At 48.8% G+C, this 26,505-nt stretch overlaps 7 protein-coding genes across 7 annotated transcripts; 4 read left to right on the forward strand and 3 right to left on the reverse strand.

The window, feature by feature from the left end:
- Positions 1-3,049: 3,049 nt before the first annotated feature.
- CGCS363_v012642 (uncharacterized protein) lies at positions 3,050-4,129 on the reverse strand (the record flags this gene model as incomplete). Its single annotated transcript, XM_036644491.1, has 1 exon — positions 3,050-4,129. The coding sequence occupies one exon, from the start codon at positions 4,127-4,129 to the stop codon at positions 3,050-3,052; it is 1,080 nt and encodes a 359-aa protein (XP_036491215.1).
- Positions 4,130-8,451: 4,322 nt separating this feature from the next.
- On the forward strand, positions 8,452-9,267 carry CGCS363_v012643 (uncharacterized protein; the record flags this gene model as incomplete). Its single annotated transcript, XM_036644492.1, has 1 exon — positions 8,452-9,267. The coding sequence occupies one exon, from the start codon at positions 8,452-8,454 to the stop codon at positions 9,265-9,267; it is 816 nt and encodes a 271-aa protein (XP_036491214.1).
- Positions 9,268-10,104: 837 nt separating this feature from the next.
- On the forward strand, positions 10,105-11,010 carry rhlG-2 (Rhamnolipids biosynthesis 3-oxoacyl-[acyl-carrier-protein] reductase; the record flags this gene model as incomplete). Its single annotated transcript, XM_036644493.1, has 1 exon — positions 10,105-11,010. The coding sequence occupies one exon, from the start codon at positions 10,105-10,107 to the stop codon at positions 11,008-11,010; it is 906 nt and encodes a 301-aa protein (XP_036491220.1).
- A 543-nt stretch (positions 11,011-11,553) lies between these two features.
- On the forward strand, positions 11,554-12,659 carry CGCS363_v012645 (putative oxidoreductase; the record flags this gene model as incomplete). Its single annotated transcript, XM_036644494.1, has 2 exons — positions 11,554-11,745; positions 11,844-12,659. The coding sequence occupies 2 exons, from the start codon at positions 11,554-11,556 to the stop codon at positions 12,657-12,659; spliced, it is 1,008 nt and encodes a 335-aa protein (XP_036491219.1).
- A 1,930-nt stretch (positions 12,660-14,589) lies between these two features.
- CGCS363_v012646 (uncharacterized protein) lies at positions 14,590-15,168 on the forward strand (the record flags this gene model as incomplete). The annotated part of the gene is made up of 2 exons (XM_036644495.1): positions 14,590-14,857; positions 14,915-15,168. 2 exons carry the CDS (start codon positions 14,590-14,592, stop codon positions 15,166-15,168), a joined length of 522 nt encoding a protein of 173 aa, XP_036491218.1.
- A 4,456-nt stretch (positions 15,169-19,624) lies between these two features.
- Positions 19,625-20,533, reverse strand: CGCS363_v012647 (uncharacterized protein; the record flags this gene model as incomplete). The annotated part of the gene is made up of 1 exon (XM_036644496.1): positions 19,625-20,533. One exon carries the CDS (start codon positions 20,531-20,533, stop codon positions 19,625-19,627), a length of 909 nt encoding a protein of 302 aa, XP_036491217.1.
- A 2,017-nt stretch (positions 20,534-22,550) lies between these two features.
- On the reverse strand, positions 22,551-26,188 carry ATG23 (Autophagy-related protein 23; the record flags this gene model as incomplete). The annotated part of the gene is made up of 4 exons (XM_036644497.1): positions 22,551-22,602; positions 22,661-25,550; positions 25,598-26,060; positions 26,180-26,188. 4 exons carry the CDS (start codon positions 26,186-26,188, stop codon positions 22,551-22,553), a joined length of 3,414 nt encoding a protein of 1,137 aa, XP_036491213.1.
- Positions 26,189-26,505: the final 317 nt, after the last annotated feature.

Here is a 26,505-nt window from a genome sequence, read left to right on the forward strand (position 1 = left end):
GCGACTAGGACCTATCGCCGAAGGTGCTCGTCAGTAGCCAGTGGGAAGTAACATTTTAAATCTCTTGGACGTACCATCGAGTTTGATGCCGGCCCAAGCCCTGAAGCCGAGCACTCTCCTTGAATTATCATTCGTTTCAAAGCCAAATCACTTTTTGACGACCAGAATGGCGTCTTCTTCAACACCCAATTTCTCAATTCGACATGCTACTTCTCCGGCGGACATGGAATTGGTAGCCCGGTGTTTCTGCGCTTATACAGAGTGGCTGAACATGGACCTGACTTTTCAGGATTTCTCAACCGAACTCAGCACCCTACCCGGAAAATATGCCTCGCCAAAGGGTGCCTTATTGCTAGCCCATGACTTATGCACGGGACAAGTTCTTGGTTGCATTGCCATGCGACCAATCGAACTACAGCCCGAATTCAGAGTCAACCGACGGGCTGATACGCGATATTGCGAGTTAAAGAGGCTGTACGTGTACCCTGCGGCCAGAGGGCGAAATGTTGCAAGGGCACTGGTCACTGAAGCCCTTCGAATCGCCCACTGCCAGGGCTACAATGAGGCACTCTTGGATACGTTGGATTCGATGACGGCAGCTATTGCGCTGTATCAATCTCTTGGGTTTGAGATGGTGGAGAAGTACTATCCAAACCCCGATACGGGATTTATCAATATGTCAAAACGAATCCATCCGTAGTTGCGTGCATATTTCTTGGATGATTTACACGGTGGATAACATACGGCGTAGTTGGGCAGGAGGAGGTCATAGATACAACCCAATGATCGTTACACCTATTCGAAGGCACATTTAAATGTGAAGCCATCTCACAGTTCCAAAGTCTGAAATAAATCCGACTGCCAAGCGTAGCAGGGGTACACAGATCCAAACTACAAGATCGATGTTGTGGCATGATCCAACCAGCATTAAAAGCTTCTCAAACTGCATAACATCCGAGATTGGTGCGATGCAAGACATGGTCTGCGGATTTCTCTGCGGATGTTGCAGCAATTCCTTCTCGTCTGCTCGCCAAGGTCTTGTGTGAACCAACGGACTCCGCGTTATTTTATGTTTCTGAGACGGGGGTCGGGCCCTGATGTGAACGTAGCCTTATTGTACCCCATGACCTTCACACGAAGACGAGTCACTCGCCCTTGGGGAAATGTCTGTTCCGAGGACCCAAGGTCACCACTGGGGTTTAAGTGAATGCGGAGTCTTGGGATTTTGAGCTGCAAGGAAAATCGCTTTTGCTTCGAAGCCTCTGTCACCTTAGCCTCCGAAGTCTCCATCTCAATTGCATCCGATCTCTGCGTAACCTTCAACTCCGAAGTCTCCGTGGCTTTTTCCGTTGAGATCTCGGTACTCTATGGCACCATTGACAACCTGGGCGTGGAAATGGCGGAAAGGGCCTTGCGATTTCCCAGTCTCGTCGAGAATACTTCGGGCTTCCTGAGCATTTAAACTACTCGCAACATAGTCTCGAAGAATCGAGCGCACAACGATCATGTCGTAGAAACGGATCTTACTTTACTTATGAGCTCGAATTTCTGGGACAATCAACTTATGGGGCAAGGTCTTTGGTTGACTCTGCAAAGTGCTGCCAGTGTGCAAAACAGCAGGACCGATGGCCAGAGTCTCGAAGGCCTTGCGCAACGCGTGAGATTTGGAAGTAAAACCCTTCGAAACCTACGCAGCGCTATGTCAGAAAGGCCAACTTGGCTTGTGGAGAGACTGACCTCGTCAACGGAGGTATGGTAGGTAAACGAATTGTCAGAAATTGTAGTCACTTACAGCTTAGAAACAGTAGAGGCCTTGAGGAAATACCAAGGAATTCCAATTGGCAAGCATACAGACCCAATCTACGAAACAACTATTCTGACATGATGCAGCCCTCGTGAAATCTCTCCGCCCCCTTACCCAACCACCAAAACCTTCACAACAACTGAAATCCATCCGATGCAGGACATGGTCGCGTATCTCTTCACGCATGTTGCAGCAAAGAATTCCCGGCTGCTTGCTGATGCCTTGTGTGGATCAACCGATTCCGCATTGGTTCATCCCTGAGTGGACCTAGTTTAGATGTCAGCTTGTTGCACAACATAAGCTTCATGCGAAGGCGAGTAACTTACCGACGAGAAACACCTTAATCAATGTTCTCTGAAGCCACTGAAGTCTCCTGAGCGGGTTAGATGGCCAGGATCTCGAAGGCCCTGGACAGAGTGTGCGACTCTGATGCAGATCCCACCGAAGTTTGATGGCGCTCCTTCTCAGAAGTGTCAGCTTGAAATGTGCTGCGGACGGCCATCTCAATGGGACGAAGTATCCGCATTTTCGTGGACCTTGCCGAGAGTCTCTTCTGAAAATGCTCCAAAGATGGGTCTCCTGATTGCAAGACTTGTTCCGAGCGGTTCTTGACGACGTCCTCAACGGCACCCTCGATGACAGATGTGCCATTCAGTCTGGCTTCTTCGAGCTTTGAAGCATCCACGATCGCTCCGGGATCCGAGAATCTCTTGGCCTTGGCTAGCGTCTTGTGCATATGTCCCACGACCATGTCGTTGAACCGGTGCCTGGCTGACTGCAGCTTCTTCCATTTCCTTCTTGCAAGGAGGCTTTGGGGCTGCCTCGTCGGCGAAGACAGGCGGGAAGGCCGCTCTCGGGTCCTCACGGAACACCAACACGAGAGCTTCCAGTTGGTCCCTGACTTCACTTCGGAGGATCTCGTCGTCAAGGCTGAAACGGACCTGTTCAGGCGAGGGTAAACCCGTCCGTGGTGCATTGTCTAAAAGACGGTGTGCTCCTCTCTCCACATGCTTGCGGATGATCAATTCGACCGCGGGTGATGGCTCGCTTGCGAAGGGCTTTGCTGTCCACGAGTTCGAAACGGGACAAAGACTTCTCGAGTTTGTCTGTGAGTGGGGGAATGGCTATTTTCTCGAAGTCGGCAATCGTGACACGCATCATGACACGCAAGGTGCGTTCCAGGCCATAGTCTTTAACGAGACGGGGTAATATCTCACGCGACGTCTTGTCGATTCTGTCGAACTGCTAGATCGACGGAGTGGCAGCGTCGGTGGTGACAATCAGGCCCCCGAAAGCTTTGTCCAATATGCATTGTTCTGCCCAAGTCTGGAAGTCCGGGTTGTCTGGGTTGTGCAAGGAGCCAAAGGCATCGAACATCCATCTGTTCAGCTTTGGGGAGTGGCGTGGGTACTGCGCGGAAGCTTGCCAGTCCCGAGAAATCCAACCAAGAAAGGGGCGAAGTCTGACGATATTGTATCTTCTCCAAGGATGCGGCGGCTTGGAGTAGTAAGCAAAGGCTGCCTGCGGTTCTCTGGCGATAGAGTCGACGACTGATGTCCGCCATCCGACAAGGGCAACCCGCGGCGAGTCGAGAATGGTGTTGCCGTTGCGCATGGAGACTATGACACTCCTCGGGTGAATGTCCCCATGGGTGATGCCCGCGAACTCTTGTTGCATGTTTCCCCCAAGGAGCTTTGCCATCACATCCATTCGGGTTGCCTCATCGGTCCTGAAGGACGCAGGGGTATCGGTATCCTCGTAAAGCTGGACAGAAGATGCGCGAGGTCTCTCCATGGGGGTAAAAAGCTTGTCTAGTTGGATGCCATCAATGTACTCCAAAGTAAGTACTCCCACATGCCGAGTTTGCCCTTCGTACTTGGGATTGATACTCGTCACCGCTGCTGTCCAGCTTCCGAAGAACTCTGGAGCTAGATGCGGAAACCCGGCAAGACCCTTTTGTTGCAAGAAGGAATATGCGCCGACTTCGTCGCAGAAGGCCATGTCCGCCCGAGTTGTGACCTTGAGACACCGGTCCAGAAGCTTCACATCCTTCCACCACAATAAAGGGTCAAAGACCTTGATGAAGGCCAAATCGCCAACACTCAAGCTTTGTCCCGAAGAAGCTTTGGTGACCCTGCACAAGAGATTCACCGGGCCCGAAAAGTCGCCTTGGCCGCGGTTGCCTGGAATGGCCTTGAGGATGATGACATGAAGCTGGGCGAATTGATCGAGCTGAGCTGTCTCTCGGAAGCCGTGTGGTCGATTGGTTTCTTTGAACACCTGGCGGATTCTCGAGAGGACGCTCTCGTCGTCGCTCAGCGCCATATCAGCCAGCACCCACCCTAAGGCAATTAATTAAGTTTAAGGCTTAAACTTAACTTAATTACTATATCGTAATACTATACTTAATTAATTACTAATTAATTATAAGTAATTACTAAGTAAAGCTATTTAGATTTACTAAATAATAAGATTATACTCCTCTTATATTATTATTTTATATATTATAATATTTCTAGCTTTTCTATTTTTATTACTAACTTCTATAAAATCTAAATAAGAAATATAATACTAAATACTTTTTTATAATTAAATAACTATAAAAGTATTACTAATATACTTAATACTAACTTATTTAAATAAAGATATTCTTCTTTATAAATAAATTACTAATTAATAAAATTATAGTTAGTTTATTTCTATAAACCTAAATACTTCTCTAACTTATTTAGCTCTTTATTATTCTTATTTTCTTTAAATATAATAGTTTTTATTTAAACTTATTATTTAAAGTTATTTAGATTATAAAGTTTTAAATATTAACTTATATTTCTTATATTTTTCTTTTCTTTAGAAGGATATTATTAATTAAAATATCTCTTTAAAGCTAACTTAATATTAAATATTTATTCCTATTAATAAGAAAATTATTAGTTTTTTTTATATATTTTATATTAAAACTAAAATAGAAAAATAAAATAATAGTATATAGAAGTAATTCTTCTATTAAAGTATAATATTTATTTAGCTTTTTCTATTTATTATTAATAGAAATTTTTAAATATTACTAATTACTACTATTTATTTTTTCTAAGTTAGAGATATTATTAATATACTTTTAATAAATATAAATAAATAAAAAGCTCTTATTAAACTATTTTTAAGATAGTTATAATATTTAAATATATAATAAAATTTACTAATATACTAATTAAATAAATTTTTAAAATATTTTTTGTAAAAAAATTTATAATTTTTTTAATTTAAAATCTTAAGAATTCTTATTATTAATATTATTATAGAAAGTTTTCTACTTTTTAAAATAACTTAAAAAATACTCTATAATAGTAATTACTTTTTAAAATCTATTATATAAGCTATTTTATTTAAACCTTTATATTTAAAATATAATTTTCTAAATAAGTTTTAAAACTATTATAATCTCTATTAATTATAATTAGTTATTAGAAGTTAAGATATTTTAAACTAATATAAAATCTTTAATATTTTAAAAAAAAATAGAAGCTATTTATTTTATTTTTAAAGTAAATTATATATTTAATTATAAAGTATATAAAGTTTTATTTTATAATATTATTTTAGATTAGTTTAATTTCTCTAAATATCTATTAAAAGAGAAAAATATTATTAGATTACTTAAATTTTTCTAATATTTTATAAAATAGATTTTTAAACTTTTATATATATTATAGTAAAGTTTTTATAAACTTTATAATATTATAAAATTTATTAATAAAGTTAGTTTTTTTTTAATATTTAAGATTAGCTTTATTTTATTATAAAAGAATATATATATCTAACTATCTTTTAAAGTTTTTAAAGTTTTTACTAAATAAAAAAGCTTTTAATATAAAGTTAAAAATATATTTAAAATAATAAATCTTTTTAATTTAAGTATTTTACTTCTTTTTTATAGAGAAATTAAATTAAAGAATTAAACTTATTATATAAATATTATTTAAGTTTATATTATTAGAGATTAAAGTTTTTATTTAGTTTATAATATTTTAATTTTAAATAACCTTTTTAAAAATATTTATAAAGTTAATATTATTATAAATTTTAAATTACTTTTTTATAGTAATTAAATATATTTAGAGATTTTTCTTTTTAGTAATAAAATATATAGTAATATTTATAATAGTTTATTAGTTTAGAGAAATTTATAAATTAAAAGCTAAATAGATTTTAAAACTAATATATAGAAGTTCTTATTATATAACTTCTTTTTAATACTTCTAAATATTATTAAGTTTAAAAACTATTAATATAATAGATTATAATAATATTTCTAGCTTTATATTAATACTAAAGATTATATTTTAAAAAATAAAGTTTTTATAAAAAAAAAAAAAGTTAATATCTATAATAAAGTAAATAGTAGCTTTTTAGATATTTTTTATATAATTCTTTATTAAACTAATAAAATTTAAATACTATCTCTTATATAAAATATTATTAAGTTTTTTAAAGCTTTTTAAACTAATAAATAATATTTTAATCTTTTTAATATAATTCTTTTTAAAATATTTTAAAATAAATAAAATTATTTTAATATTAAAAATAATCTATTTATTTTTAAAATTATAATAATAATAAGTTTAATAATTAGTTTTTAGTTAACTATTTAGTTAATAGAGAATAAAATACTAACTATAGCTTTCTATCTAACTTATTTTCTTTTTTATACTTTTTCTCTAAAGTTTTAACTTTTATATATATATTTTATTATTTATTATAATTTTAAAAAGGTTTTTAAATAAAAAATAATTAAATAAGAAATAGTTTTTATTTTATTTAAACTATAATATAATAAATCTAAATTTTAAAAGTTAATTAAAAATATTTAAAAGAGATATAAAAATTAAATAGAGAACTACTAATATAATAAATATTTAGTATAAGATAAATAAAATAGAAAAAAGAGTAATATTAATAATATTTTTATTTTTATAATATATTTAAAAGATATTAATAAATAATAAAAATAGAGGATAATAGTAATAAAATAATAAATTTAATATAGATCTCTAAAAGATCTTAAAAAGTAGATTTTAAACTTTCTAAGGGGATTACTTAATATTTAAACTAAAATAAGAAATTAGAGAATATTATACTAAGTTTATTATAATAATATTAATTTAAAAAAAAAAAAAAAAACTAAATAAGTAAAAAGGAGTAATTTATTTTTTATTAAGAAGAGTTCTATTAGAAATAGAAAGTAAATAAAAAAAAATAAAAAAAAATAAAGATATTTAGTAGTAGAATATTCATTTAATTTATATTATAATCTTTATTAAAAGAGTTAAAGTAATTAATTAAGTTTAAAGCTTAAACTTAACTTAATTAACTAGTAATAACTTTATACTTAATTAATTAATTAATTAAACTTAATAAGTTTACTTACCTTGCGGGGAGCGCTGATGTCAGCAGGTCGTAGATCGTGTGGCTTTGGGTACATATGGCCGTACGGCGGGGGCGCCTGATGGGGAGTAAGGACCAAAGAACGGCCCGGGGAGTAGAGTGCGTCGCGATCGCCAGGAATGTATTCATCTTCGGTGGAAGCCATGCTTGCCACTGGCTAGAGGGTTCGTGGCTGAAATATACGGTCAACAAAGGAGCAAAAAGGAAAAAGTCGTCTGGAACAGTTGCGACGTCAGAAACGTACGAAATAGCACCGAAACACACAGGCGAGGGGCCTAGTCGTGGACATGAAAATCTCGTGATTCGCTGATGGGTGCCTGCAAAGCTAAAGAGCTGATGGAACAGAATTGACAGTCTGAAAGTTGGGACAGCACCTATGATGGAGCAAGAATCGAGGTCGGTCGAAATGATGAAGTATGGTGTTAAATAGTCGACAGACGTTCGTATCTAACGCCGAAAGGGTTGGGTAGCGCTTTTGGTGTCGGAGAAAACCCAGGGAAGGACCTGACAAATTTGAGTTGTTCTGCTGCTCCTATCAATCCGCGGCAAGAAGCGCCCAGTGTATTAGCATCGGATTCTGGTGCCGCAAGGCGCGCTATAAGGGTGGCAATGGGTGATCATGCCACAACAACAGATTGTACACTAAGAGAAAGTCTTCAGGCAGGATTTCAGAAGCAATGAAAGATAGGAAGTTTAGTTCCCTATGTTTCCTGTGCTACAGCGACTACGTTTCCTGTCCTTGCTACCGTCGTTTGTGGTAAAGTCGCCATTATCGTTACTGCTGTCGTTACTGCTATTATTTCTATTGTCGTCGTCGTCTGCTGTCGTTGTCTGTTATCGTCGTCCCTGTCAGAGTGACCCGGCACACAGGGAACTTTAGTCGTCTAAACACAGGAGAATTAGGCGGTCTCAATAGGATTGGCATCGGGAACAAGCACAGTATGACTTACAGCCGCGCCTGACATTGTAGCCGGATCTTCAGCGAAATAAAATTTCCATGAACCGGAGCTGTTTTCGACGCCGGCATACTGCATCCATACTTTTCGAGCGAGGCGCTTCGGCAGGGTCGTTTGAACCTGGATAGTCCTGATTACGGTGATTTTAAAAACTCTCGAAAATGGAATTTTGACTCTTTTGTCACGACACAAACGCTCGCCATCCACACCAGAGCGCGCGAACCATACCACACATTCTCTTCAACGATGCCGCCAGTCACTCTGAAGCCAGTCACCCAATCTAGGGTCGCGGACATCTCGGATCGGCTCCCACTTTTGCTGCTCGAACGTAACCAGTGGTCCGCGAGCTACGTCAGGTCGCTCGTGAAAAAGTCGCCCGCCTGCATCACATCCTGCAAAGGCACACAGTTGCCCCTGGAGCTGTGGCTCGAAATCATCGAGATTGTTGAATTTGCACCTGATGACTACTGTGCTCTTCTGCAGCCAGTCTCGGTTCGCGAGACCGACGGCCGATCTCTCCTCGTTTGCGTCGAGATAACCGATTGGGATACATGTGGAGAACTCAAATGCACCTGGGCCTACGATCATCATCTTTACAATCCCTACCAAAAAGACGGCTATGAGAAGATGGAGGAAGGCGAGGAAGAGCCCCGTCCATGGAGAATACCTGAAGTCACCCCAGAGAACGAAATTTTGATCGAACTTAGCTCTATTCCTGAAGAAGAGGACCAGCTTTCTGGAATCTGGTGCGACGTCGAGGTCAGACACATTATTGCATTTATGGAACAGGGGGATTGCTGGACTTGCAACGGCTGCCGCTGGATGTACACAGCAAGCAGATACGGCTGGAAGATTCAGGACAGCCACAGGTTCGGGGCTTGTTGGCCTGACAATGGTGGAAGCTATTTTCTCTGCCCGCTTTGTTGTGGCGAGGACGCTATGAATGTTTGTGTTGATATCATGATGAGGGAAGAACGGGACGGCTATGATAGCGACGACGAGGAGGTGAAGAAGCTAGAGAAGTGGTGCGATCAACGCCTTGAGGAGCTCAAATACGCGTAATCTCTGTGACCACCTGCTTTGAATGCGGTATGGCAACTGCATCTGATGCGGTGTTTTTCATTTCTCTAATGTCATCGCCCTCGTCGTTGTCGTTTTCAATCGATATCTCTACTAGAAAGCCAATCTTACTGAGATTCAATGAGTTTTACGATTTCATAAAATAAATGGTGATGCTCACAATGGTGTTGTGATCAAAGATACGTACCTGGCGGCTGACTTAGAGTTCCGGCGACAGCTCCAGGGCAAACCCGCGGGGTACCTCAGTGATAGCGCCGTTGCGGTTACGTGCAGCAGCTCTACTCACCATCAGCCAATGGAAGAAGCTACAGCGCCCCCACCAGCGCTGGTCTAGCCCCCGCGTCCGAACGTTCAGCGGATGTTTCTCTCCGCGACAGGCACTAACGACGGGACGCCAATGGCACAGGGATCCATTGCGAAGCCGTGTCGTCATGGAACATCGACTGACCTCATCCGACCTCAGCTCTCACCTCACGGATACGTAGCCCGCGCACGCCTTCGATGACCCAGGGCGAACGCCGATGGCGGGGGGAAGCTACAAGAAGTGCCATGAGCTCCTGCCTTCGCCAATGCGTCCAACATGCGACCTGCTGCACGCTCGCCTGCCTCAATTGGCGCCCTTAGACAGCGATGAGATCATCTCTTTCGTGCCGCCTCCGCCTCGCCGCGAGATATAACAGCAACATCAACAACCTCACCCCATCTTCTTCGCTGTCCTTTTCCAGATCCATCACCACTTGTACTACCTTGGAATATTCGAGAAAAGCACCGCGCAACGCAGCACTTCGCCCAAACCCACTCCAGCACAACCAAACCAGAATGTCGTCTCAAAAGACCGCCGGCCCAGAGGGTAACGACCTTTTCACCCGCAGCCACCTCTTCGACCTCACCGGCAAAGTCGCCCTCGTCACCGGCGGTGGCACCGGCATCGGTCTGATGGCAACGCAGGCCCTCGCCGCCAACGGCGCAAAAGTTTACATCACCTCCCGCAACCGCGAGAAGCTCACCAACACCGTCGAGACCTACGGCAAGAACATCGCCGGCCAGATCATCCCCATCCAGGCTGATGTCACCAAGAAGGATGACATTGAGATGCTCGTCCAGGAAATCACATCCCGCGAAAAGGTCCTCGACATCCTCGTCAACAACGCCGGCGTCTCCAGCGCGCCCTTCGAGGTCGAGAGCGAAGATGCTCACGATATGAAGAAGTCCCTCTTCGAGAGTGACAAGGCCGACTTTGAGGACTGGACCGAGGTCTACAAGACGAACGTCGCCGCGGTCTACTACGTCGCTGCCTCTTTCCTGCCCCTGTTGCAGAAGGCCACCGAGGTGCAGCAGGGCTGGTCGTCCACCATCATCAACATCAGCAGCATCAGCGGCATGATTAAGAAGTCGCAGCATCACTTCTCCTACAACGCATCCAAGGCCGCCACCATCCACGTCAACCGCATGCTCGCCGAGGAGGTGGCCTCCAACGGCCTCAAGATCCGCATCAACAGCATCGCACCGGGTGTCTTTCCCTCGGAGATGACCACCAAGAAGCCATCCGACGACCAGCAGAAGAGCGAGATCCCCAAGGAGAAGTACGCGGAGAAGGTGCCGGCGCAACGCCCGGGCAAGGATGAGGATATGGCGGCTACAGTGCTGTACTTTGCGTGCAATCAGTACCTGAACGGACAAACGCTTGCTGTGGATGGAGGATATACCCTGGCTGCTGGCTTGTGATGAGAACAATTTATTTGGAGTGCGGCGTGGTTTGGAATCGGCTCAGCTTGATGAGATTGATGTAGAAGGCGGAATCAAAAGCGGCTTTTACGATTGAAAGAAACATGATTCTCACAACCTGCATCTGTTTTTCCAGACAAATCCGCCCAAACTCCGCGCGGACTTGAGTCATCTAATATATGGGACTTTGGTTGTCTAGCAGATGGCTAGATAGCAAACTGACAGGGGATAGATGCAGGAAGTCATGCAAGGTAAGCACGCTTGTTGGATCTAACCTGGCACTTTTGTCTAGATTGGCGGGGTTGGCTGGCGCGTCCCTCTCTCGACCAACAATCTGATCTGAAGGATGGGAATCGACGTTGCCCGCAATCTGGTGGAGATTGCCATCAAAGGAAATGCTGCGCGATGCACACACGGAAATGGTCCTTTATCTTCCGCCGCCCCCTCCCTCTTTCTCACAGATTTCTGAACAAATGAGTCGTCTCTCACTGTCTACACTTTCCAATCCATAGCGACCGTCAACATAAACGAGCCCCCAGCAACATGGTGCTCGCTTCTCTGCGCAACTTGCGATCACAGTGGTTTCCGCCAGCGCCCACGTTCACCGAGGACAACATCCCACCGCAAGATGGCCGCGTCTTCATCGTCACCGGGGGCAACGCGGGTGTCGGCTTCGAGCTTGTGAAGATGCTTTACACCACGGGCGCCACCATCTACATGGCGTCAAGATCCAAGGTTGGTTTCGACACCCAAACCAGGGGGCTCGTCGGCATCTGCCCGTCGCATCATCAACTCCCGCTCCATTGTTTCTTGACACTAACCACCTACGACAGGAACGAGCCGAGAAGGCCATCGAGACAATCACCACCGCATCCCCAGCCCCCAAAACCCCGGGGCGTATCAAGATACTCCTCTTCGACCTCAATGACCTCGAAAGCGTAAAGTCAGCCGCTGCATCCTTCGCGCAGCAGGAATCAAAGCTCGACGTCCTCTGGAACAACGCCGGCACCGGCGGCTACGGCGTCAAACCCGGCGCGACAACAGTACAGGGCTTCCAGGCCATGGTCGGAATGCACTGCATCGCCGCACAGCTCTTCACGCACCTCCTCATCCCCCACCTCCGCGCAGCCGCCACAGCCGCTCCCACGGGCTCGGTGCGCGTAGTCTGGACATCCAGCTTCCTCGGCGAAGGCGGCACCCCCACCAACGGCATCGACTTCGACACCCTGGCAACAGGCACCCCGGACCTCGTGCAGAACTACGCCGTCTCGAAGCTCGGGAACTGGATGCTCGGGCGCGAGATGGCAGTGAGGTACAGGGCTGACGGCATCGTCAGCGTGGCGCAGAATCCGGGGAACATCAGGGCGGGATCGTACGCGGGGACGCCGGGGTGGGTCATGATGCTGATCGGGCCGCTGATGTACGAGACCAAGCTGGGCGGGTGCACGGAGCTGTATGCTGGGTTGTCGCCGGAGGTGTCGTTGGAGACGTCGGGGTGTTATGTCATTCCCTTTGGCCGGATTCGGGCGGATGAGGATTGTCCGAGGAAGGACCTTCTCAACGCTATGAAGCCTGAGGCTGAGGGCGGGTTGGGGTATGCTGCGAGGTTTTGGGACTGGTGTGAGGAGCAGTGGAAGCCGTTTGTATAGGCTGGTCGTTATCTTGCAAGCCTGGCTGTTGGAATGGTCAACATCCATTGCTATTATTGACGGTCTGGACATGGTTTGAACATTACAGAGAGGACATCTAGCCTTGGCCCCTTCGCGTCTTTCCTTCTCTTCATTGGAGCATTCTGAATTTTGACAGCTGAGGCCGTCTCCATCTCTGGCTTCAAATCACCTCTCTGATTAGGAACGCATATGCAACAACCCCCCAAATACCCTGAGTTATGAACGGCACAGGATGGGCAAAGGCTGGGCGAAATCATTATCAATTTTCATTGACATTTTAATTTGGAAAGGGTTGTGTGGTTTGGCTTCATCACACTTGTCCTTCTTTGCTTCTAACTGTGCCTGTGGCCATACCTTTTTGACTGTTATTTGACAGTAACCGGACGAATCGTCGCTCCTTCTTTACGTCGCTCAACTGCAAAATGCCACAAACCAGTCTTGATTATTACGAAGCAGCTTACCTTGTTGGTCATCGTCTGCTACCACTCGACTAATTTCGATTCAGTAGGAGCTCACGGCCCTTTTCGGAGCCACGAAGGAAATGTGAGCACGCCGCCCAAAGGCTGTGTAACAAGCGAAGTAGGTCTCATCAACAGCCCGATCCATACCCAAGGCCCCCAAAAAGCAATAACATTAAGACGGATTTCATCTACTCACCCACGAATAAGACTTCTTTTCAACAAGGGTCCCCCTCCCAAATACCAGCGCCCCCGTTTGGGGGCATGGGCAACAACTTTACTCGGGCCGGTTGACAGGACGCCAAGTCCAATGTTACCGTTGAATTCAACAGCGCAGTACCCAAGAAACGGCGGCATCCCGCATGCCGCACAAGCTTTACCTAGTTGAACATAGCCTTCAGTGCATTTATCAGTTGAGAATAACCATAGGAGAGCTATACCGCCTGATCCGTCTCGTTCAGCTGCCAAGCTGGCCAAGAAAACAACAGAGTCAAGACGCATTCAACGAAAAGAGCAAAGTGAGCACCTTTGTGGGCGGTCCATTGCGTTGAGGCAGGACAGGAAGCAGTACCCGCTCCCATTGAAAGTGAGGCGGATCTGCCTCACACAAATTGAGCGAGTTAATCATCGTGATCAACCAAGCCCTACCGCAATAAGAGAGGCCCCCAACCTGTCGAGCCGTGGCACCGTCTGAACAAAGCCCTTGTTTCCGATCATTCAAGTCTAAAAAAGTCGCCGGGTCGATTAAGAGAAAAGGAAAAAAAAACCACTTCAGATGAAGCTCCTTGCTCGAGTCACGTTTCTTGGCATGACAACTCAATTACAGCGAACAAAAAAAGAACAGTGGCTCTCCAAGTGTGGCTGAAGCAGCCCCGCTGGCAGGGATAACTTGCAAGATCCGAGAGCCTCATTGGCCGATCAAGTCGAGATCCCTTCGCACGGCCCGAGAGGCCTTGCTGGGTTTGGGATGAACCGCCAAAGTGTAATAGATTGCCGGCGCGCCCCCCCAGCCCTGCGGTCGATCTTCAATGCGGTGGTTTAATGTACGGTCCCGTACCTCCTTAATCTTCCCACGCGTGACGCTTGTGCTCGTTTTCGCGCCCAGACGGCGTTCCCCGGGGGGAAAAGGGCGGACAAAAAAAAGTTTTGACATTAATGATCGACGCTTTCATATGAGCGCTGCCGTCCATGCCGCCGCGATTTGATCGGTCTTGGCGCCAAGTCAGCGCCTTCTATCGGCGAATGCGTGGTCTCGGCGCTCCCGTGCAGAATATCGAACATCGTGATGGTTGGGATTTTGTAGTATAAAGGGCTGCTTGCCATCGCGCCATCGATACCATGCAGTTCACATCTCCAAACCAACACATTCTTTACTCAACAACCAACTACACTCCTTACAACCAACTACTCCACACATTCTTTTGATTTTAAACAACAATAACATCGCAACGATGCATGCCTCTCAGTTGTTCTCCGCCATCACTCTGGCTTCCCTTGCCGCCTTCGGCAGCGCGAGCCCCATCGCCATGGCCGAGGGCGAAGCCTCCGGCCTCGTCGCCCGCCAGGATAGCTGCAACGCCGCCCCGGTCAGCGGCGAATACGACTTCTCGTACTACACCTTCCACATCGACGCCAACGTCCAGCAGCGCGCCAAGGCCGCGGGCCTCACCAAGATCGGTGTCCTGCAGAAGTGCGACTCCAACGGCGGCATCTTCGGCAGTAAGTTTCGGCTCCAAGCTTTAAACAATGATACGGCATGAACTAACAGCGAACCAGGCCAACCGAAGAACACGGAGAACTGGGCCTACGCGCCCTTGGACAAGTTCGGCCCCGACCAGAAGTACAAGATCAAGGTCAACCGCTGCAAGAAGGACTACGACCGCCACGTCTGGAAGTACCAGGTCTGGCTCTGCAACGAGAACGACTGGTGCGGCACGACCAACTGCGGTCTGGACCGTAAGATCTGCCCCGTGCAGAAGACCAAGTCGGTGGACCTGGTTGACAACGAGGCCTGGCTTTGCTCTGCTTAGAGGAGCGGCGGGAGGTGTGAGGTGTACGATATTTGGGGAAGGCTTCTGGTTTCTCTATACCTAGATGTGCATGAGCAATCAGCTTAGAATGAGTTATGACCAATCCATTTTCTTTTTCTCTGATCTTGATGGAAACATATTGCTTTGGTCAATTTTGGCCTTTACCTGCACTTGGGTTGTTTATATCGAAGTTGAGTACTGTTGTGGCGATGAGTACTTCTGACTGAGCAAGTATCCGCCCGAATAGCGAAAATCAGGGATGGATGTTAACACTGAACACACAAATACACAAACGGGATCTCGTCTTGATTATCTGAGCCGGATTATTCTTATCGACCTTGATATCATCGTCCTATTCGTGCGCCCTCCATTATCCCTATAGCCCGTATGGTCCCTGGGCCCTGCTCACTTAGATGACAGACTGAAGTTTACCTTACCCACCTACCTACCTTACCCAAGGTAGTGCCTTTCGGACTTGACTTCGCCCATACCTCTTCGGCACGGTGCACTCTTTCTCCGGAGAATGAAGAACGTAAACATCAGGATGCAGTATGTTTTTCCCGTTTCCGACTCTTTCACCTACTTATTAATATTCAAGCGCCTACCCTCTATTGCATGACGCAGGCTCGAACTTTGTCGCACGCAAGCACCTTCAAGACACCACCAAATTCCTCCACACCGTTCTTAGATCGATCAACAACCCCGGGCCCTAGCAAAGACGTCGCTCTCCAGAAAAGTCAACAGCACCGCAAAGCCGTTTCTCTCTACCGCGATACGACCGCGTCAACATAACGCCCACTTGTCGATCGTCGGAATCCAAGCCACCATGAGCCCCCTTCACGGCGTTGAGAGAGGAGTCGGCTCATACGATGCGGGCGCCGAGCTCACACTCTTCCCTATGAATCAGATCACACGTCCCTACGGTATCAACCACTTTCCGTGGCCTTTCTTTACTAAATCAGGCCGGCGAAAAAAGCCCCTTCCCCGAAATCTCGACACCCGTCCTAGCGGATTGTTTGACCCAGAAGCCGAACCTGACAAACAGCTTCGCCATTCGGTACTCAAAACTCTCTCTGGCGGCTTCGATAAGGACACTCAAGTTCTTCTTTGCGAGGTTCTGGAAGCTCCTTCCGTAGAATCGTCGCGCTACATCCCTCTGAAACTCGGCGATCGAATTGTGATCAAGGTGTTTGATCACGAATGTTACCCTCAACATACAACCCCCCTATCCGCCGGAAGCCGTCGCCGACCAAGATCTCAGCCGTCAGGCATTGGTCTTGTTATACATACACCGCATCGGAAAAGACGAGACGAGCAAGGAAGAGCCCTTATACCGACAACTCACCGGCGGCAAGCTGCTCGCCCATGAATATCACGGCGCCTGGGCAATCGAGCTGGGTGGCGGAAGCAGATTCGTCGGCGCCGTTGTTATGGAATTTGTTGACGGCGTTTATAGAAGACCTCTGCGACCGCGAGGGCCTCTACTCTGATCCCGACCCGCAGCCTCTTTATGACACCGACGACGAGTCTTTAGAGCACAGCATCCTCGATATGAGTGATGAATCCCGTTTGAAAATTTTGTTTTGCAGGTTGGTTTCCTTACGAATGGTGGCGCGAGGAAGCCAAGTCTGAGGCGTGGCTTCTGGAAGCATTCGGGCCCAAGATTGCGTACGATGGCCGCAAAAGTCAGGACTACTCCCTGTACGCTGATTTGGAAGTGATCACAAGAATGAATGCGGCTTAGTCGTTGACGACCTTTGCGAACGAAGACTCAATCCAGGGGGTGATCCAGAAGGTCGCACCTCGAGGTTGGGACGGCGAGCTGGCAGAAGAGCTGGCGTACGACGCTATCGACGCTTTGGCCTTAAGACTTTGTTCTAGAGGGCCAAGAAGTCCATCTCTCCAAATTGCACGCGAGGTTTAGGCATCTCGACTTGCAATATGCGAGATACTTCGCATAAATGGGAAGCAAATCCGTATGGCGGGGCATGGCGCTCGCCTTGCGGCGGAGGAGATCAGATCGTCGTCGGATTACATCCTCTACCCCGGCCCGGAATTCAAAACGGACTTCTCGAGGAGACGGGAAACGCTATTTCGACTTCTCCGAATGATCTCGCAGGTCGACGTAACCCTCAGGAGGGAGGTATTGAAACACTGCTTGCTTCTCGTTCGAGGATCCATGGTTAGCATGGATTGCCACGAGAATATATGGCCAGTCCTCGACGCCGAAATAAAGTCCATCAGATGGCAGCTCTTGATGATCGAAATTGTACCCCTGGCTGTAGCTGAGATGCATAAACTAGCTTTCCCAATATTCGAAGTCCAGTCTCGACAATTCCATACATGTCCGCATAGACTGAAAGCTTCGTAACGAAATGGTGACTATGGCCGCCTCGGCTACCGAGCTCCACATCAGAATCGATGCCGAGCGTATTGAGAGTACAGATTGAAAGATGGGAACCGAAAAGGCATCTCTCCAAATCGGGGGATAGAAACTGTTCCAGGGGTATGCAGGAGAAAGTCGGCCCCGCACTTGAAAATGACAGCATTGACCTGCTAACTTGGTGATCAACGACATCTGTTGTAGCTAGAGGCTCTGCTCCTTGACAAACCATTTACTGCCGAGAGGCGTGTTGGTTACGCTAAATTGCAACGGAAGTGGAAATTCGCGGAACACGATCCAAAGACAGGGCTGAACCTCGTTATCACGTTTGTCAACACATTGAACAGCCGCCTTGAGAAGGCCGCGAAATTCCTCCAGACAGAAGCCCACGGTCGAACTATCCATGTAGAAGAGTTTGGTCCTGGCTTATCTGGTCTTAGGGCAAGTAGAGCGAAGACACCACTAGGAGATATCGTGTACTAATAAAAGAGTGTGTTCAAACTAAGACGCCAGTTAGGGAAGGTGTAAACGGCGCATGAGAGCTATAATGACGAAAAATGACTACTGAGACTGCATGGTCTGGGTCCGCGAGAGGGCTGAATAAGGAAATGGCAATTAGTTCGACGAGGTTCATGCCTTGTTTGAGAGCGTTTTCATCTACAGAGGTGACGGAATCAGAAACTTCTAATCGGTTGTTTACTTGTAAGAAGAATAGTGATAAATTAGATAGACCAAAGAAGAATTCTATCAACTAAAAAGTTGCAATTTGCATTCCGAATCTGTCCGATTGGTGCTTTGTCACGGAAGTTGCAGAGGGAAGATAAGGGATGCAGAGCAGCTCTGGTCGAATCGAAGATCGCCTTGTCTTCCACGGCACACATCTCATGTCGGACTTCAAAGAGAACCATTACCTATATCTTGTTCTTGGCTAGCTCAACAGGTCCGGTCATATTGCTGCGCAAGTCCAACTTGAAGCCACCCGTCGTTGTGTGACTGACTGTATTACTTGCCTAAAATTAATCTTGGATGTTGGCGCAGGCAATGTTATTCTGGTTTGATCTAACTATTCGTATGGTGGATATCCTACAAGAACAACTCTTTCTTATTCTCCTTCTGAATACATGTAAGAAGAGAATGAGTTTGGCACAATGCGGCTACTTATAAAAGCCCAAAAAAGCCATGCCCCAATTCTCACTTAACATCTGACTTAGACCTGGCTCTGGATGATGTGGTAGACTTGAGGTAATTAGGCGCGTAGGGTGAAGCCTTTGACTTGCTGGCTGGCTTAGCCTCGTCATCCTTAGCCTCATCGTCCTTAGTCTTGTCGTCCTTAGCTTCAGCGTTGTCCCCGGCCTTGTCATCCTTGGCCTTGTCATCCTTGGCCTCGTCATACTCAGCCTTGTCATCCTTGACCTCTTCGTCCTTGACCTCGTCGTCATTAGCATCGTGGTCGTTAGTCTCGTCGCCGTGGTCATCGTCATCGTCGCCGTGGTCATCGTCATCGTCGCCGTGGTCATCGTCATCGTCGCCGTGGTCACCGTCGTCGTGGTCATCGTCGCCGTGATTACCATCGTTATGGTCACCATCTTCATGGTCACTGTCGTCGTGATCATTGTCGTCGTCGTCATCGTCGTCATCCTCCTCTCGTTCTCGCATCTCTGGTTCCTGCAGATGCATGTCTTCAAAGGCCTTGCGAAGGGCACCCGACACGACTTTGTCCTTAGGATCCGGGAGCTTCCTGAAGTAAGCTTTGCGAACCAGTTCGTCGAGCTCGCTCTTGATGTCTGCTTCCAACTCAGGCCTATTGAGGCGTTCCTCTGCCGCAGTCATCGACAGCTTAAGGCGCCGCGCACTGATTGGCCGCTCTTCCGGAGATAGTCTCTTCTTCACGACATCTTCGGCAGCGATCGTGGCTTCATATCTAGCGTTGACCAAGTATGGCATCTCTTTTGCATGGCTCGGGAGCTGGACTGGGTTGGTTTTGAGGAGGTGGTCGCCTGCTTTCTGAAGCAAGATGGCTTTGCTATCGGAGAGAACGATTTCGATCTCCTCGTCCGTGATTGGGATGTCTCGCTAGGACGGATCCTCTTCATTCGCGAACGGCAATGCTTCCGCCGCAGTCTTTCTTCTCTGTGTCTCCAAAGTGGCGTACAGGGAGAGATGCCAGGGCGCGACGTTTTCTTCCATCGGTCCAAATTCCTTCACAAGCCACGCGTAAAATTGTGACTCATCGTGCCACCACTGATACGGCCACCAGCCACAAAAGTCGATGAGTTCGCGAAGAGTGAAGTGGTCGGCTGGATGGACGGGGTATGGAAGCTGTTGATTGTCGCTCCAGCGCTGAACTTTTGCCATGCGGGTCATACACCACACTTGGCAGAACTTGTAATTCAGCTTGACCACTCTGGGGAATCGTAACTTCTTTAGCTCCTTTCCATGAGATAGATAGGTAATCATGAAATCGCCAAGCTCGTATTCTCCGTGATTGACCCCGAGGCTGTAGCCCTCCACGAACCCACCGATGATGTCGGCGAGGACTTTCAAGCGAGTATGCTCACCCATGTCGAGGTAGCCATGTGTATCGTTCTCGTCATCAGCATCGTACAAGGGCTGTGGTTCGGCCATAGGGTAGACGCGCATGGAGTCCTCGTCTTCGCGTGTACAGAGGTCTTCCATGGAAACTCCATCGATGTACTCCATAGCCACAGCACCGGCGTATCGCTTTCCATCCGTGGAAATCCGATTCAGGTCGATTACCCAGGTACCGTAGTACTCAGGTGTGAGATTGTGCCCGCCAGTGAGTCGGAGCTTCCCCGGGATCTCAATCCCATTCTCATCCCTCCCAACTCGGTGCATGTAGCGCAAAGCAGACGCCTGTCGGCTCAGATCTTGGTCGGCTAGCTGGTAATGGGTGAAGGGTCGGGGAAATGTGACTGTGTGTGGGTAGTAGTCGTGGTCGAAGATCTTGATGACAATCTTCATTCCTGCGGCGAGAGGAGCATGGTGTGGCGTAATCTCAGACGGGGCCTCTATGACCCTGCACAGAACAACTTGAGGACCTTTCTCATAACCCCCTGAAAGTGTCTCGAGGACGCAAAGACGCAGCCGTTCGCTGGCGGGGACTGCTCTTTCGGGATCAAAGCCGGTAGGATGTGTCCGAACCGAATAAGGGAATGGGGTTTTGATGCGTGATGGACTTTTCCAGGGCCATGGGAAGTGACTGGGTCCATACTGAGGTGTGATCTTGATATGGAGTGAGAGCGTCAACTCCTTGCCCGCCGCGTAAGACGGTACTCCAAGCTGGATGCCCTGAAGGGAGGACATGATGGTTCGTAGCAAGTCGCGAAGAGGAAGGCGGGGGGCTGATGAGACGAAGAGTAGGAGAAGATAGTCGCAAGAAAATTGCCAAGCTTTGCGAGGATGGGATGAGTATCTTTGCGAAGAGACCCGAGCTTGTGCCTAGAAAGGCAAACCGTGGCGTGGAGCGAAATCTGGTATTGAAGGAAGAAATGACAACGATTGAGTTGCTGCGGGTGTAGGAAGCAGGGGCTTGCCCTTGAGAGTCCTCTTCTTTTCTTCGGTGCGTGCTTGTTGACCAGAGATGACGAGTGGAGGAAAGATGGAGAGAGAGGACCGAGAAAAGAGCAGTGCACCTGTCTTCGGACAAAGCCCAAGGTGAGAACGAAAGGAGGGGCGGTCCTCTGGTTTGGGCCTGTATGGGTGGCTCCAGGCAGCCACGGAAACAAAAGGAAAGGCAGAGCAAAATAAGACCTCAATGCCCATAGAGGTAGCGGTCACGGTATGATTGTCGCACCTAAGTTCAACCAAATAAGCCGAGCCAAGCTTTCGCGGGCGTGGAAATGAAGAAGATCGGAGTCTTGTTCGCCCACGTCGAGTACTTCAGGAGTGCAGCACGAGCCTCACGCAGACGTTCCACATCAGAGAAGAAGTATTACGACAAGTACTGCCGCTCGCTGATCCAACAGCCGTTGACCTACGCCATGGCCTTCAGAGTACGTCATGTACTTCTTTTCGATTATATATCCATGGTCCATTTCGATTTCCATGAGCTGGATCTCCGCCCAGATATGCTCTTGAGCGATTTGTGGAGGCAAACAATGCATTCTTTCACCCTGTCTCTGTCCATAGACACTGACGACTTGGTGCCTGCTGCAAGCGGCGTGTTGAAGAGGGCCTTTGACGAGATGGTGCGTGACTCAACAAAGGAGGAAAGCGAGGGAGAGGTTGACGGCGAGGAAGAGGACGACAGCGACATCGAAATGCAAGATGCCGCCACGTTGGATAACCATATGCAGTCTCACGCTACAGATATGGTGGGGGGGAGTTGGCGTAACTGATCCAGCATCTTTTCAACAACTTCCATCTCGGTGTGTACACGACCTTTATGGCAATAAAGTGGCTGTCACTGATTCCGAAGCTTAAGAGAAAGAGCGAGAAAAGAACAGGGACGATGAGGACAAGGACGATGAGGACAAGGACGACGAGGACAAGGACGACGAGGACAAGGACCGAGGACAAGGACCGAGGACAAGAATGATAGGAATAGCAGTAAGAGACAGAAATGTTGGATTTAGTTGCGAGATTCGTACCGTGACCTCTATGGGCAATGAGAGTTGCTCTGTGTTTCCTTTTGTTTCCCTGAATGCCTGAAGCCACAGGCACACTTGGACGGCAGGCGCACTTGGAGGGCAGGCGCGGGCACCAGCCATAAGGGATGTCCAGAAGGTGTGTGAAATTAGAGCCCCCCCCCCCCCCCCCCCCCCCCCTTAGGCCTCAAAGGTGGTGACATGGACACCCATGACCTCGAATGGGCCCATTCGCCCTTAACCTTAGCACTCGCTTCATGCTTAAATCGCTTGATTCTGTAGACCCGATGCGAACCAAACCATCACCAAAAACCAACAGAAAAGGGCGCAAGAGAAACCCAACTCGTCGTGGGGGGTATTTATTCATACAACTATCACATACGCACTACTCATCACCTCACAGTGATGTGCTGAATCGCAGCCTTCCACTTCTGCTCGTCCGTCCTGCACTCATCGTTAGCACTCCTCATCTGCAGACTCAGATCAAAGCGATGAAACTTACTTGTCAAACTTCAAAATCCGCCCGAGAACAGGAACCAACTGCTCCCTCAGCTTATTATCCTTCTGCTCCAAGAACTGCAGCAGAATCGTCTTCAGATACAAGCTATCCGCCGTCGACGCCGACGCACCCCCAGGCGCAGGCGATCCGGTTCCGTTGAGGCCTCCAGATCGACTCGATTCGACCGAGCTCCGGCCCGACGTGACGCTCGCGCCCAGCTTCGCCTGCACCGTCTTGAGCTCCTTGTTGACCTTGTCGAACCGCTGCTTCGACTCCTCCAGCAGCCGCCTGAGATCCGACTTCTGCTTCTCGGCGTCGCGGACCTGCTGCTCCGACGCGTCGAGCGTGGACTGGATATCCGACACCGCCGCGCGCATCTCGTTGACCTCGGCCTCGGCCTTCTCCTCTACGGCCTCGAGCTCCTCGCGCCGCTTGCGCCACTCGCGCTCCTTGCGCTCCAGCTCCTCCTTCTCGCCGGACAGCGTCTTGATGTCGCGCTCCAGGTCGCGGATCTTCTGCTTGAGCTCCTCCGTCTCGCGCGTTTTCCGTCTGGCGAGCGTGCTCGACTCGTCCTCGATGCGGTCGCGCTCCTCAATCGCAGCCTCCATGCGCGCGCGCATCTCGCGCACCTTGCTGTCGGCGCGCTCGTCCACATCGGCGAGCAAGCCGCGCATGCGCTCCGCCTCGCGGGTCCGCTCGGTAAGGTGCTTCTGGATCTCGGCGAGTTCCTCCTCGAGCGACTCGGACTGCGATCGGGCCTCCTTGAGCTGGATAGTGAGCTCCGCCGTCTGGTCGCGCATGCTGCCGAGCAGGCCCTGCGCGTTGGTGTACTGCTGCGTCTTGAGGTCCGCCTCGTCCTGCAGGCTCTTCTTCTCCTTCTGCAACTTCTCCACCTCGTCTTCGAGCTCCTTGACCCGTGGGCGGAGCTTGTTGGCTTCTTCCTGCACCTTTTGCAGCTCCTGCGCCGCCTTCTCCTGCTTGGCGCTGAGCTCAACCTTCTCGGCCTCGGAGCGGCGGAGGTCGCGGCCCGATACCCTCTGGGCGTCCTCGAGGCGGAGGCGGTTGTTGGTCTCGTTGGTGAGCTTCTCGCGGAGGGACTTGATCTCCGTCTCGCGGTCTGCGGCAAGGCGCTGCGTGCGGGCGACGTCGGCCTTGAGGTCCTTCTCCTTCTTCTCGAGGTTGCGGAGCTCAGTGTTCTTGGCCGAGAGCTCATCCTTGGCGGTCTTGAGAGCCGCAGAGTCTTGACGCAGGCTCTTCATCTCAGGCTGAGCCTTCTGGAGGACTTCACGCAGCTCGGTGAGGTCCTTGAAGCGGCTTTGAGCCAGCTGCTGGGCGGCGCCCAGGTCGGATTGCAGAGTTGAGGACTTGGTCTTGAGGTCGTCGTACTCGCGCTGGAGGTTGTCGAACTCGCTCTGCAGCTTCTCGGTGGCCTTGGCATCGTTTGCAGACGATCCCAGCTCCTTCTCCAGCTCCTCGATCCTGGTCTGCAGCTCCTTCTTCTCGATCTCGAGGTTCTTGATCTTCTCCTTGGCTACCACGTGTTCCTGGCCAATATCGGTCAGCTCGTCTCGCAGGGTGTCAATCTCCTCGCGCAGATCCTCCTCCGTCTTGCGCTGCTTCGTCAACCGCTCAATCTGGGAATCCTTTGTGGATACCTCCTCCTTCAAGCGGGTAATCTCAGCCTCCAAAGCCTCTGTGTCAGACTCCTTTGACTCCTCCGCAGGCGAAGGCTGTTCGGCGGTGCCTGCCGCAGGTGCTGCAGCAGCGGCAGCGCCGCCCTTCTTCTTCTTTTTGTTCTTCTTGTTGTTCTTCGAAGCACCACCCGCGCCAGCGGCAGTAGTCTCGGTTGGCGCAGGGGTTGTTGGTGTAGCAGGCACAGGCTCACTCTGCTTCTCCAGCTTCTTAGTAAGCTCGTCGATCTTCTTCTCGTTTTCGGCCTTCTCCTTCCTGACGGTTTCAATCTGGGTATTCAGAGTTGCAATCTTCTTCTCCACTTCAGCCTTAGAAGCCAGGACCTCCTTGACTCGCGCCTCGCCCTTTTCAGCCCGCGTGTTTGCCTCGGACAACTTCGATTGAGCGGCCTTGGCATCCTTGGTAGCAGTCTCGAGCTCGCCCTTGAGCTTACTCTCGACATCCTTAAGTTGCTTCTGCGAGGTCTCCAGGCGTTCGGTTAGCGTCTTGATCTCAGTGTTCCGAGCGTCGAGTTGGGTCTGAAGGGAGTTCTTGACAGCAGCCTCATCGCGCAGCTCGCTGGCCTCCTTGGTGATCTTCTCGAGGCTCTCGGTAAGATCATCGCTGGACTTCTTGGCAGACGCGAGCTCAGTCTTCAGAGAGGTGACTTCGGTCTTGAGCTTCTCAATTTCCTCCTCCTTAGCAGCCACGTCGGCCTCGTACTTGGGAGCTTCCTCGTCGTATGAGAAGAAGTCGCCGGCATCGTCGGGCTTGTCCTTGTCCGCCTCTGGCTCCTGCGGCTTCTGCTTCGGCGAGAAGATGCCCAACGCCTGCTGCAGGGGCGACTTGGCGGCGTTCGGGTCGGGGGATTTCACAGAGCCATCGTCCTTGGTGTCCGTCGCAGCGTCGACCTGTTCCTTGGTTTCCGCCTTGTCCGCCGCGGGCTCAGGCTTAGCAGCCTTGAGCTCCTCGACCTCCTTCTTCAGCGTCTCGACCTCCTTCTCGGCTGCCTCGAACTTCTTCTTGAACTCGTCTTTCTCGACTGAAACGCGCTTGTACTCGTCCATGATCATCTGCTCCTTCTGCTTCAAGGAGTCGAGATACTCGACGAGCGCATCGGGTTCTCTGATCGAGCCGACACTGGTATGCTCCTTAAGCACCCGCTCGAACGGTTCGATGGAAGTTGCGCGGCCGTGGGCAATCCGGTACGACCGGAGGAGTTCTGGGGAGCGTCAGCGCTGACCTTGCAGCATGAAACATTGTACCCACCAGGATATGTCTTCTCGAGCTTCTCGAGCTTGCGCAGCTTAGTCCGCACCTCGGGAGACAGCTCCGGCGCAGCAGCGGGCGCCGCAGTGGCCGCGCCAGCGTCGCCCTCCTTCTTCTCATCTCCATTCTGTCCTGCCTCCTCGACCTTCTCCTTCTTCTCATCGGTCTTGTCCTCCATTGCCGGAGGTTTCGGTGTTCCTGCCCTGCTGGGCTCTTCGCTGTCGTCCAGCACGAATGCCGCCTCGAAGACGGCCGGGTCGGGGTTGGACGGGCTGTCGCCGTCCTTGGTGTTGTCCTGGCTGACGTTCTTCTTGGGCCGGGGCCGTCGCGCGGGAGACTGGTTGCCTCGCGACGTTGAGTCCGACCTGCGCGGCGTCCCAGAGTCCGGGCCGAGTGCCTTGCGTGCCTGTTCCTGGCGGGCCTGTTCCTCCGCGATTGTCCGATCGATGGCGCCCTTGATCCTCTGCAGTCCCATCCTGTTAGCTGCCTGCAGTCGCGAGGGCACAATGAAAGAACAACGGCTGGGACGTGATTTGGACAAGTAGATCGAAATCAAAAAAAAAGTTTCCGCTGGAGACGCACCTGGAACATGTTTGCCGATCAAAGGGATGGATGGGATTACCCTGTGACCATGGATTCGTTTATTCTGACGGGAGGGTCGTTCGAAAGAGAGCTATGGTCTGTCGACGATGGAAGGGAGCTGCATTATCGGTGGTGGCGGCAAATAGAGGGATCTCGAAGCGCAATAGCCAAGGGCCAGCAGGAGGGAGTAGCTTGGTGATAATGTTCTGGGCCAAGTTGTCGGCGTGCCGTGGCTTGCGAAGGGTATTCAAGGGACAGCAGAGGTCCCTACATACATTTCATTTCACAGGTGTCCTCTGCCAACTGCGCTGTTCCAGGTGCTCCCC

The sequence above is a fragment of the Colletotrichum siamense genome (genome assembly GCF_013390195.1).
Source record: "Colletotrichum siamense strain Cg363 chromosome Unknown KSG_Cg363_contig08, whole genome shotgun sequence".
Taxonomy (NCBI): domain Eukaryota; kingdom Fungi; phylum Ascomycota; class Sordariomycetes; order Glomerellales; family Glomerellaceae; genus Colletotrichum; species Colletotrichum siamense.